This window comes from Myiozetetes cayanensis, unplaced genomic scaffold (assembly GCF_022539395.1).
Source record: "Myiozetetes cayanensis isolate MyiCay16 unplaced genomic scaffold, myiCay2020 scf2-11, whole genome shotgun sequence".
NCBI lineage: Eukaryota > Metazoa > Chordata > Aves > Passeriformes > Tyrannidae > Myiozetetes > Myiozetetes cayanensis.
This window is the reverse complement of record NW_026087411.1, coordinates 51,442,511-51,454,790: the sequence shown is the minus strand read 5'-3', so window position 1 is coordinate 51,454,790 and position 12,280 is coordinate 51,442,511. Positions and strand designations below refer to the sequence as shown.

The 12,280-nt window shown below is 37.5% G+C and overlaps 1 protein-coding gene across 4 annotated transcripts in view; it reads left to right on the top strand.

The window, feature by feature from the left end:
* The window catches only part of RGS17 (regulator of G protein signaling 17), a 73,219-nt gene extending 62,747 nt beyond the window's left edge, over nucleotides 1-10,472 (top strand). For 3 of the 4 annotated variants that reach the window (XM_050314887.1, XM_050314888.1, XM_050314889.1), the window contains 3 exons: nucleotides 1,583-1,672; nucleotides 3,547-3,781; nucleotides 6,986-10,472. In XM_050314887.1, coding sequence (XP_050170844.1) covers nucleotides 1,583-1,672; nucleotides 3,547-3,781; nucleotides 6,986-7,174 — 514 coding nt within the window. In that variant the 3' untranslated portion in view covers nucleotides 7,175-10,472. The remainder of the gene's footprint in view (nucleotides 1-1,582; nucleotides 1,673-3,546; nucleotides 3,782-6,985) is intronic. The other variant, XM_050314890.1, reaches the window with a different exon arrangement.
* Nucleotides 10,473-12,280: the final 1,808 nt, after the last annotated feature.

Sequence of the window (12,280 nt, the reverse complement as noted above, 5' to 3'; positions counted from 1 at the left end):
AGCGGATGGTCCCTTTTTTTTTTCTCCTCCTGTATACGGAACTCCTGTTGTCTTTCCTGGGTGCTCCCTCTTTAGACTGACGAACAACAGGTCAGAGGAGACAGAAAGGCTTTTTACCTGCCAACCCCAGAGTTCAGGATGTGTTGTTTCTCCTGCAGCAGTTGATGACACCCTAACACCTTAGCAGCACTGGAGCTGCATTGCTACGCTGTAACAGGGGAAGTAGGACCAAGGGCCTGAACTAAGGTCTTGGCAGGTAAGTGAAGGAGCAACCAGTATCAAAGAGCTTCATTTGAAAGTGTACGTCTTTGTAATGTTTAAGTCTTAATATGTGCTCTGCTTTACCTGGAAGCCTAAACTTCCAGTTTTCAGAAGAGTGTTTGAGATCACCTATTAAGTCTGCCAAATGCTTGAAAAAAGTTGAAGAAACTCATAAATACAGAGGGTCTAAAAAGAAAGGTTATTTGTACTAAAAGTGTCTCAGAGCTGGGATTTCTTTTTAGAGCTGAGTGTGAGTTTCTCAGATTAGTGGGGGAGGGAGAAGCTTTATGCTACCAACATATTTTTGTATAGCAACACTTAGGATGACTGAGAGCATCATTGTATGATGAATACTCAATATTCAAAAGATGAGCTCTCTTGGGATTGGGAGGGGGATTTTTTGCTTGGTTGCCTGTTTTGTCTGAATTGCATACATAGGGAACACCTGCTAAAGGGAAATTTCCATCTCCTTACTATGTTCCACTTCTTAAGCTTAACTTTGGAACCAGGTTTCCTGTATGAATAACTATGTCACTCAAAACATACTTTATTTCAATAGTTATCAGGAATTGTGGTTTTGCTGGCAATACCATGTTCCAGAGCATTGACAGAGAACACACACAGAAGATGCCTCTACCACTAAAGCAAATCTGATTAAAAAGGTATCTGCAGAAAAATAAGTGATGCTAGTTTTGAGCTCAAAAAAAAAAAAGAAAAAAAATTAAAACGTCCTCACGAAAGTCTTTCTTTTCCTTGCTTGTGGTAATATGAGGGTAATGGATGACTTTCTGTTCAGAGGCCTGTAAGTTTTACTTTTTGGAATGGAAAACAAATTTAGGTCAGAGGAGGAAATCATAAGGAGCTGCCACATGCTAAGATCTGTATCTGAGCCATCTACTGTCACCATATCCTGGAGACAAAAAAGGGAATGTTCATAAAGAATGAAAAGCTATCTAGAACTGGTGGGGCACTAAAACCCCATCAATGTCCAATTCAGCTATTCTTATCCTCACCTGCCCTTATTGTTACTAATATTCTCAATTTACTAAGTGAAATCACTCCAAAAGTGACCTCTAAGTTTTTGCATTTCAGTGGATAAACTGTGAGCTTCTAAAAAAATGCACATGCTGATAGCAACTGTTAATCAATTAATATTCATCAGAATGGAGGGGAAAAGTCATTATAAAAAAGTCATCTCCAAAATTTTAGAGGCAAGTGTGAAAAATGGCACTTTATATATCTTTTAAAAGTTGGCATTACTATAGTCATTGTTTTAAATTAACTTTCTCTAGACAAAATAAAGTGTTGTACTACATTGCAGCCTCACTGTTAGGAATGAAGACAGAGGAGACAATGCAGGAAGGCCAACACATACGACCAAACTGGAGAGTATCCAAGTCATAGAAGAATGGTAAGTTGGTCAAACTGTTGTCTAGTAAATGTTTTGATTTGCCTTTAACTAATTTTAAGAATTGCCTTGGGTTTTGTGCTTTGGGAATGTCCTTTTAATTGCTTTTCCTACAAAAAAGTCTATACGAGAAGAAGCAAAATCTGTCCTGACAATGAAATGACAGCAGAGACACTGATTCTTAAGTCAGGTTTATTTATGGTTTCTTATTTGTCGGGAAGAACTGTGGGGAAGAATGAGAGGTGCATGGATGGTTCCATAGGTGAATCACTATAAAAAGCCTCTGCTACCTGTTAGATAATTTTCTTCTGTTTATCCAAACAAGATGAAAAACTAATGGGCAAGTGTACTTCACAATCAGATTTTTGACATGGCTACCATTCATAACAGAGCTTGGACAGTGGTTTCACTCGCATAAACCAAAAAGCACATACCTTGAAAATTGGGTTAAACACACTGAAAGTCTGAGCTCCTATTTCTGTCTAAAGTTTGGGCCAATATTTGTTGTGTGTGGAAAAATGCTAGCCTGTCAGAGGCTCTGAGTTCTCTAATCCCATAAAAAGCAAATTCAGAGGACACGTCTGATGGTAAAAGCAACCCAAACCACTCCTTGTCTTCATTGCTAATCACGGTCTTTTATGAGAGGACAAGGTCATAAATTTCCACAAAATATTGCAGTGAAGAGAGATTCCCAACAGACAGTAAGGAAGTACAGGTTGCTTGTCAGCAACATCCACCCAAATAGGTTGTTTGCACTCTCCTCAGAGAGAAGATTTTTCGCCTTCACATCTGTGTTTAAACATTTTCATTAGGATTACAATTATTTTGCAGGATAGTTTAAATGTTAAACCCTTTCTGATTTATCATTTATCAGAAAAATAACTTCCTATCATCCAGTCTGCCTTTCATGCAGAGTAGGACTTAATAAATGGACTTAAAATTATATAGACAAATGTCATTTATTGTGCATCATGATTACACAGAAACTATTAACAACAGCCAGCAAAGCTCCTGTGTTGGATCAGGAAGGGGAGGATGGGCACTCAGAATTAAGTTTGAAACTGTATTTAATTGTGAAGTAATTCAGAGTATTACCTTCTTAAGCTATTCATTGGTAAATTAATGGATTAGTGACGCAAGTTAGTCTTCTGATCACTTATCCACTGCATCCACTGTTAAAAGCCACAAATAGTTTCCTTCAGGAAATGGGAATAAGGACTTTTTCCCATTTCTTCTCTTTCCAGTTTGCCAGCAACATCCATCACATCTCATGCCAATAGATCATCATTCAGGTCAATAGCACCAAACAGAGTGAAGCTTAGCAACCCTTAGGTACAAGCACAGAGAAATATGCTAATTTAAAAGCTCTCTGAATTACTATTTTGTTGGGGCTCATTAGTATGCTTTTGGCTGCCAAGAGGCTTTTATTTTTCTTTTTCTTCCTAAACCAAATTGTGTGGCAGCCAAATTTTGACCAGTTACCGTCAGAAGCAGGCAGGAACATCAGGTGTCATCTAAACCCTTCATTGAAAGAGAGTCTATTTCCAGCTTCCTGCAATCACATCTTCTTTATCTGCAGAGACAGGGATTCAGTGCTGCTATGGGATTTTGTCTTTGGGTTGCATGGCTAAGAACACTAGCAGAAAACTTGTAGGAAGCCATATTCATGTCTCGTAACATTAAACATGGTTAGTGGGCTATTGAGTTAATGAATGCACAAGTGGAGTGAACAAAATTCCCCTGTCCCTGATGAAGGCTTGTTGCTTCCAGTTTTCACTTTGGGCTAAAGTGCAGTTGAAAGGAGAATTTTTGGACAAATGTATGAAAACACTGTTACAAAAATAGAAGCATATTTGTAATGATATTTGCTTTTGCAGCCAAAACCCTACTGCAGATGAAATTTTGTCTTGGGCTCAGAATTTTGACAAGATGATGAAAACACCAGCTGGGAGGAACCTTTTCAGAGAGTTCCTGAGAACAGAGTATAGTGAGGAGAACCTGCTTTTCTGGCTTGCATGTGAAGATCTAAAGAAGGAACAGAACAAGAAAGTCATTGAAGAAAAAGCAAGACTTATATATGAAGATTACATTTCTATACTATCACCAAAAGAGGTAAATCTGTAAATGTAACATTTGTTTTCTGTTATTCCAGAGCAGAAATGTTATAGCCTGAATTGCCAGGATGGGGGTCTGAAAGTCTGCCTGATCTGGCAGATGAAAGTTTATGTGCTGCAACAGCTGTTTGGGAGAAAATCCAAATTTGCACTTGTTATTCCTACATGAGAGTCCAAGAATGAAGACCACATATTTTCTCTAATGAAAGACTTAATATCTAGGAAATTATATTAGATTATCTTCAACCCTTTAATTGAAATAGACATTTTGAACTTACCTTTACACAGAGTAAAGAAAAAGCATGCCCTTTCAAACCATGTTTTGGAATACAGAGATACATAGAATCAGCACTATGGAAGAATCTTTCTTAGGCCACATAATGTACCTTTATTACCTTTGTCTTGTCTCTGTGCATTGCATTTGACTTCCTACTCGATGGCTAATTTATGCTCCCTGCGGACCTTGCTTCCTACATTTTACTTTGGCACTGCATTCAAGAATACTTTGCAGCTTCATTCATATGAATGAAGCCAACAGCAATTTATAGCTCCACTATCTTTCCTTGTGCCATAGTGTCTACTTTTGCCTTGAGATACAACTATCAATACAGAAAGCTAATAATGAGTTTTTCTTCTAATACAACATCTCTACTACATATACATGTGATGAATGCTCAGCTGTCTTTTTAAGCTAAGATCGACCAGAAGTTAAAATTCAAACACTAACTAAGGGTTTAACAAGCCTACTCACCAACTTGGTGCACTGGATGGCTGCAGATCTCATCAATCCAGTTGCTCCTGCCCATACTGGAAATCTTAGAAGGCAAACAAGAACTGTTTGCAGTGCTTTAGAACAGCATGGGAGCTGAACAGTTCTTTTCATCCAGGCATCCTCTTCCAGATGTTACCTTTTGGCATAAGAGCTGAAATATTTAGCATCACTTGTTCAGTGATAAAGTTATTGAGACAGAAGGTCTTAGTGTTCTAAACAGACAACCTTGTATTCATCTTTAATAATTCCTACTAGTTTTGCCATCTGGCTTTAGTGAGTCATTGAAGAAATACAATGCAAATTAATGTTCCATAATTAATATTTTTTTTCATTCTATAAGTGCTATTAACTTTTACTGTGCTCAATGGCCCCAAACCCAAGCAACCTGCCAAATTTGGTTAGGTGGTTTTTTTTTTAATCCCAACTGTTATATTTGATATTGAATAGCCAATTAGTTACCTGCACAAATTAATTTTTTTATATAAATACACATGCCGGTGTAGGGGGGAGAATTGCTCAAATCTTAGTGTGTCATTTCTGTGCTGCAGAAATGCAATGGTCTGGGATTTAAATCTATTTAAATAAATTCTGAAAATGCATGGATACAACACTGCTACTCAAAACTACCTCAGCACTGCATCCCTGCACGCAATCACTGGCTGAGCAGTTCCACTGATCCATTTGTTCCTGCTGTGCTGCCCAGTCTGCTTGCACGGATACCTTATTTAGACAGTGAATTCAATCAGAAAACAGCCCAAAAAAAGAATTGCCACTTTCAGATTCCTTATTTTATGTAGCTGTGGGGCTGCCATGCCAGAACCAGAAGTAGAAGCAGCAGGGTGGGAAAGCAGGGAGGTTGTTCATAGCCACTGACAGAGCACCGCTCACTGCCCAGCCATCTCAGAGCTGGACAGGAGGGACACTTGCTGCACCCTGGGGTGCTGCTTGCAGGGGCAGCAATGAGTGCTTGGAGAGTGTGTGTAGGGCAGGTGTAATGAATGTCCTGCAGGGATAGTGTACTCGAGTAATAGGTACAGTTTCCTAGCATGAATAGGCAACAGATTACTTGCAGTTCATCTGCATCATAGTTGTACTTTGTGGCTGATAACCAAATAACAGCAAATACTGGAAGAGAAGCAGCTTGTCTGCTGTGTCAGTAACATACTCCAACATGCCAACAAACCAACAATAGCAGATTCCACAGTTGGTACTGAAGATATACTGAAAATGTATATTTATTCCACAGTACCCTACCATACCATATCACACCACAGCAGTGTGTTTCAAAGACTTCGCTTCACCACATAAAACCACACAAACTCACACATCCATACATGTTCTGAGTTTTCATTCTGGCTACCGTCCTTCCCATGTCAAGGTATCTTAGTACATGGAGCTTTTCATGGTTGAACTCAATCCTTCAGGCAGTATGAGAGTCTTTTTGTATGGCTGCAGAGTAGTAGGGCCAGCCAGATTGCAACTTGGTGTAAATCACAGTAGCTTAACTGATCTCTGCTTAGCCTTTTTCTTCTCAGATCCTTGCTGGTCCCAGTGGTCTTTCCTGCTACTGCCATTTTATTTAATCCAGAAGGCATTAATTCGGTGGTGTTTAGAGCATTTCATGAATAAGCTGTACATTCACTCGAATTTCTAAATGATATGCTAAAATCATCTGTGCATTCATCCCAAGCATAATATGTCCTTTTCTGCCTAGGCACAGCAGTTCATTACAAATTGTAAGTAAATGAGAAGCTAAAACTGAAACTTGCTAACTACTTAAATATGGACATAAGATATCCTGAAAGTATAAATTACCAGATATTAAATAGTCTTGAAAAGAAGAACAAACATGAAACAGTTAATATTAATGAGAAGATTAACACTAAAAATGATTAAAACTCTGAGCAATTTGTGAGGAACAAGAGTAATGCCTGAAAAAAATGGCAAAAAACTCTAGGACAGCCAGATGAGAAGGATGAATAGAAAGCTTCTAAAAGATTAACCACAAATGCTCAGAAGAAAAAAAAGGAAAAGGCATTTCAGCTCTCTGAATGAGGGTAATTCAACATTAATTTCAGAGAAATAATTTTAAGTACATAAAAATTATTTTTTAGGGTAAAATAGCATAATTTGGAAAATTCAGGTTACTGCAGAGCTCAGTTTAGTTGCACTGCATTTAGTCTGTTATACAACTGCATTTCATTGTACAGATCTTAAGAAGGATGCAAAGATCAAGTCAGAACTGAAATAGGGTTGATGGTCTCAGTGCATTACACAGTAACTGTGTGACGTCTCTGAAAGAAGCACAGAGCACCACCTGAATAAACTGATAAAGTCAGCATGTTCAATGGAACCATGAGAAAAAAAAGATACATATTACAGCTTTTCCAATATTGTTGTTTAATATTATTCTGTTCTTATCTTCTTCAGGTTAGTCTTGATTCCCGGGTGAGAGAAGTGATCAATAGAAACTTGTTGGATCCCAGCCCTCACATGTATGAAGATGCCCAGCTCCAGATATACACCCTAATGCACAGAGACTCTTTTCCAAGGTTTTTGAACTCTCAGATTTATAAGTCTCTTGTTGAAAGTATTACAGGCTCTACTTCTGAAACTTAGTTTTAATTTTCAAATAAAATAACTTGATTTTTTGGGGGTGGGTGGGATGGAAGAAAAGTAGTTTAATAACATCTGGAGCTGGGTTCCTGGAGAACTACAGTTTAGCACTACTCAGGCTACTGTGAAGAAAACAAATACATATTATGATCTCTGTCTACATTTTTACCAAGGTCCTCCTTGCTCAAGATGGCATGAGAGGGGAACAATGGATTTGCCAAAATACATTTGTTTCACACTCCTTTCACCCTACTGCAGTCAAGATTGCAATGATGTATTTGTAGTTTTATGAAGTCTCCTTGTGTATCCTCACACTGCATGTGCAAGGTAAAACTGCTTCACTTACCACTTAGTTGTTGCAATATTTAATCCAATAACATAAATTATACCTGTATTTAAGGACTTTTTTTGTGCAATACAGTCTTATGGTACATAGAAACAATTGCAGCGAACCAGAAAGAGGCTTGCATTTTTTAACATCACTAACTGAAAAAAGCCAATTTTTAAGGTGTAGCATTACTCAACATGCTCTACTGAGTACAATACACTGACTTTTTGAAGCCAATATTTCTGTACAGAGAAAAAGAGCTATTTATCACTGTTTATTTAAAATAAATCAAGCGGAGGATTCCTCTGGTTGTTCACTGCCAAAACTGTGGCATTTTCATTACAGAGGTTGCAATGTCAAAAAAAAAAAAAAAAAAAAAAAATGAAAAAAAAAGCACAAATCACTTAAAGGGATCCATATCTGGGTGACAAAATCTATGCGCTGATATTGTTAAATTGTTAAAAGAACAAAGATTTTCAATGTACATTTCAGATGTCAGATACTGTAATTGATTTATTAAAGACTGGCTATCCAGTTCTAACACTGTTGTATAATGTATGTACTTCAGCAAAAAACAAAACAAAACAAAAAAAAACAACACAAAGAGCTTGATAATTTAGTTTTTTGAATAAAGAAATTTAATAAAAGATTGCCTACATGTAGCATTTTAGAGCATTTTAGAACATTTTGATGAATTGCATCTGTCCTGTAAGATTTTTTTTTTTGAAAGCTAAACCTGGTAAAAAATGTTTTTAAACAAAGTAATGTTTTACGAGGTGGCGGGTTAAAGAAGACTTATCTTAGCTTCTAGCCTCATTGATTTTGAATAACTCCTTGAAAACAAGGGGTTTGGAGAGTAATACTAAACCAAACTTCAAGGGCTCCTAAACCTACAGATCTTACCCAAGCAAAATGCCTATGGAAACGCAATGGGTGTCTTTCCTGGGTAAAAAATCCTGTACTGAGCCCTTAATCAGAGCTAAGGCAGCATAGTACTCCCATCATTTGGCTGCCATGGTGTTTTTAATAGGTGTTTGCTTGGCCTTTTTATCAAAAAAATGTCCCATTTCAGGGCACATTTTGATGTTTAAAGAGACATTGTCTTGGAACTTAAAAAAACCCATCCTCATACCTACCATACACGAGCAAAATGAGCATTAGCATCCCTCATAAACTGCTAAAGATATATCAAGAAATAGCTCTGAATACTTGCTAAATATATATATGTCTGTGTATATATATATATACATATATATATTTAATACTAGTAACTATACTAAGACTTAAGAGGCAAGGTTCTTCTCACTTATGTAGGACTAAACATGGCATAAGCCTGTTGCTTTTGACTGGACTGGCAGGTCTGGCAGTTGTGTCCTTGAGGGGAATCTAGCCCAAGCACAGTTGGCTCCAACCACCCAGTTAGTCCCTTCGGGCAGCCTCTGGTGCCGTCTTTGGCGGGAACCGCTGCTGCCAAGGCAGTGATACAGTAACTGGGAGGATGCAGGTCTTAGTTTGTCTTCTGGGGCTTCTTTTTTTCCCTTTGTTTTACTACCTCTCATTTTCTTAATTTATTGAACATGCTTCAGATAGCAAGTTTGGGGAATTTTTTAGTCATTCTTTTTACTTGAAACCTGTGTGCTTTTTTTGGATATATATATGAACAATTTAACAAACTGTTTCTAAAACTCATTTGGTTTTGTAATTTATAAAGAATTCAGGAGATGATTAAAAGGGCTATTCTCTATTCCCTATGCAAATATTTTAACTGTTGTAGTGTTTGACAAAATGGGATCTAAAAAAAAAAAATCTGCAAAGTGGAAAACAAATCTGTTTACAGTGGCGTTGCTGACTATCCTACCATATTCAGCACTTTTAAATATTGTTATTTATGAAAATGTAGTTTAAAATGCAAGACAAAATATTTATAAATGTTTCTTTTAATAAATACCTGTTTTGTCTGAAAGTGTTACTGTGTTTTGACAACTTTATTCATGTTGGTTAGCTATTTACCATTATGAATAAAATATTCAATTATTGTACTGATAGAATAAGAGCTATGATGTTTACAAATCCTGAGGGGGGAAAATTCAGTGAGAAAGCACTGCCTCCTTCTACTGTGAAATACTGAATTTCTCTGGCTTTTTTCTTACTTAGAATTTAACTATGGTCCTACATATGTCTAGTATCATTTGATTACAGTTATATTTACTGTGGTACTAAACATATACAGCATCATATATGTATATATTTACATAGTGTAATTTCAAGTTGTTGGTGTTTGAGGCACAATACATTTAGCCCACACATCTAAACAATGTGTAAGAGACAGAACTGCATGCATAAGTCTTTACAAATGTAGACTTGAATATTCTTAATGTTACTATTTGATGGTGACCTGCTAGTCATTAGCTATCTTTATAAGATAGTTCACACAAGTAGAAGTTCTTGTCAACATGGACAAGTCATTCTTTCAAGACAGTTTTAAAGTTAGATGTGCAGGCCCTGAAATATTATACTGATTTCTAGCATAAGGTTCCAAAATCTGTATTTGGAAACTGTGACATCATTTTGAAAAATATTACACCAATCTTCAGTGTAATACTGCAATGAAATCACGTTCAAAATTTATTGTCTAAAATCCTCTATTTGGAGGGGTTTAAAAATTGAAAATAGCATGTGAAAGTTTCTTTCTTGGAGCAAATGCTCATAATAAAATGTTTAATATATATTTCATTTATCAGTTTGGATTTCCCAAAATTTCTTTATAACAAAATGGATGTAGTCCAAATGGACAGTAAGTCATGCTGTAACATGATTTCATTGCCTATCATACAGTTCTTTGAACACAAATTGTAAAACAGTCAAGCTATTAAACTGATTTAATGTGCATGCAGTGTACAATACACTTTGAAAAACTGCCTAAATACACTTATTCTATAGCCTGGAATAAAATAAGTATGTATTTAACTTGTATTTCAGTTTTTCATGAGAATGTGTATAGCAAGTGCACTACAGAAAGTGAATTACATTTTTGTCACTTTTGCCCAGTGTTTAATATTTCTGTCAAATAGACCCTAATGCCAAATAGCCATAAGCAGAGCACCTGACCTTTAGGTTTAAAAAAAAAAAAAAAAAAAAAAAGAGTGTATATTGTGTTATGCATGTGTTCAACCTAGCTGTTCACAGCCAGCTTTCACATAACTGAGCTGAAAGTAGTTTGGGTCACCCAGGATAAAGCAAAATCCACAGATAGTATCATGAGCATTCAAATTAGACTGAAGGCACATATGGTGTTAAGGAGACTAAAGGTATGATGGAGAAAAGACAGGTCAGTGACACAGGTGGCTGGGCTGCAGTTTAACCAACTGAGTTCCAGATCACTCAGTACCATGGAAGTGTGGCCATAGTGCTTCCAGGTCCACATCCTGTCCACAACTCACTTGAATACCTGTGGAGTCCACATGGTCCATTCGCAGGACAACAGGGAGTGGAAACAAACTAGACTTAAGTTAGTAATAGCTCTGTTTTAAGTTAAAGGCATGCTCAAGTGTCTGCGATCTAAACCGAGAAAATAAAGGAGAACTATGCTCTACCTTAAACAGTTAGGGTTTAAGCTGTCACCTGATGCCAAACTTGCTTCCCTAGGCAGCAAATTCGATCACAAGGAGCATCTGTCTGTGGAACCAGTATCTAAAAATAGATGGGGAGCTTTTTTAGTAAGTGCAGCTTGCTGGATTGACCACGCCATGAGCCTGCTTAGGAACCTGCATCTTCTATGTGCAGTAAGTGCTTGAGAAAGCCATTTAGCATAAGCATTCCACAATAACAATTCAAAAACAATCAAAGCTGATGCAAGAAAATCTTGAACTTTAGCAACTCTCTATACCACAAGGAGCAAAGCTCACACCTCCACAATGTCTGAGCAGTGAGCCTGCTCCTGGCATCGTTAACCCAGCCAACAGAGCCTTAACAGTCCTTACCAAATCCAAAGCAAAAAATGAAGGTTTCACATAGGTAGCTGCAGTGCCTGCTCCAAGTTAACTTGACCCTTGTCTAACTACTAACTTCAAAATAGCTTTTTTTTTCACATAATGCTGTTGTTTTTTGAGAGACCCAAGGGTAGCACAGTAGCACATTTTGAGACTTGGATGCAGTGATAAAGATCCAGTCCCGCTCACAATACCCTGACTACATATGCAATAACAAAACATCAGCCCTGTTCACGCATGTCCTGAATATTTCTACCAGCAGTAGAAGTGATGGTTGTGGGATGAAAGAACAAAGCAACAGTGGTGCCAAAATCATTTGGCAAAAGCCTTACAGAAACACTGTCTGCATATTATTTAACATTACACCAAAATCCAGATTTTGCCCCTTCATTTATCTGTGAACTCACACTGTGGAAATCTATTGTTCCAGTTTAAAACAGGGATATGGTTCAAAGGCTGACCATCAGTGATTGACTCACAGTACTTTTTTTTTTCTTTTCAAAAGCTTTACATTTCATCCCCCCTTACTCTAAATTTCCTGAGTTTTCCATACTTCTTTTCACAAGCAGGGTTCACACAGTAGTTAAACTGTCATTTGTGGGGCAGTGTTGACCTGCTGGAATGCAGAAGGGCTCTTCAGAAGGAGAAGCTTGAGATGGTCTGATTCCAATAGGGTGAGGTTCAACAAGGCCAAGTGCCGGGTCCTGCACTTTGGCTATAACAACCCCCTGCAGCGCTACAGGCTGGGCACAGAGTGGCTGGAGAGCAGCCAGGCAGAAAGGGACCTGGGAG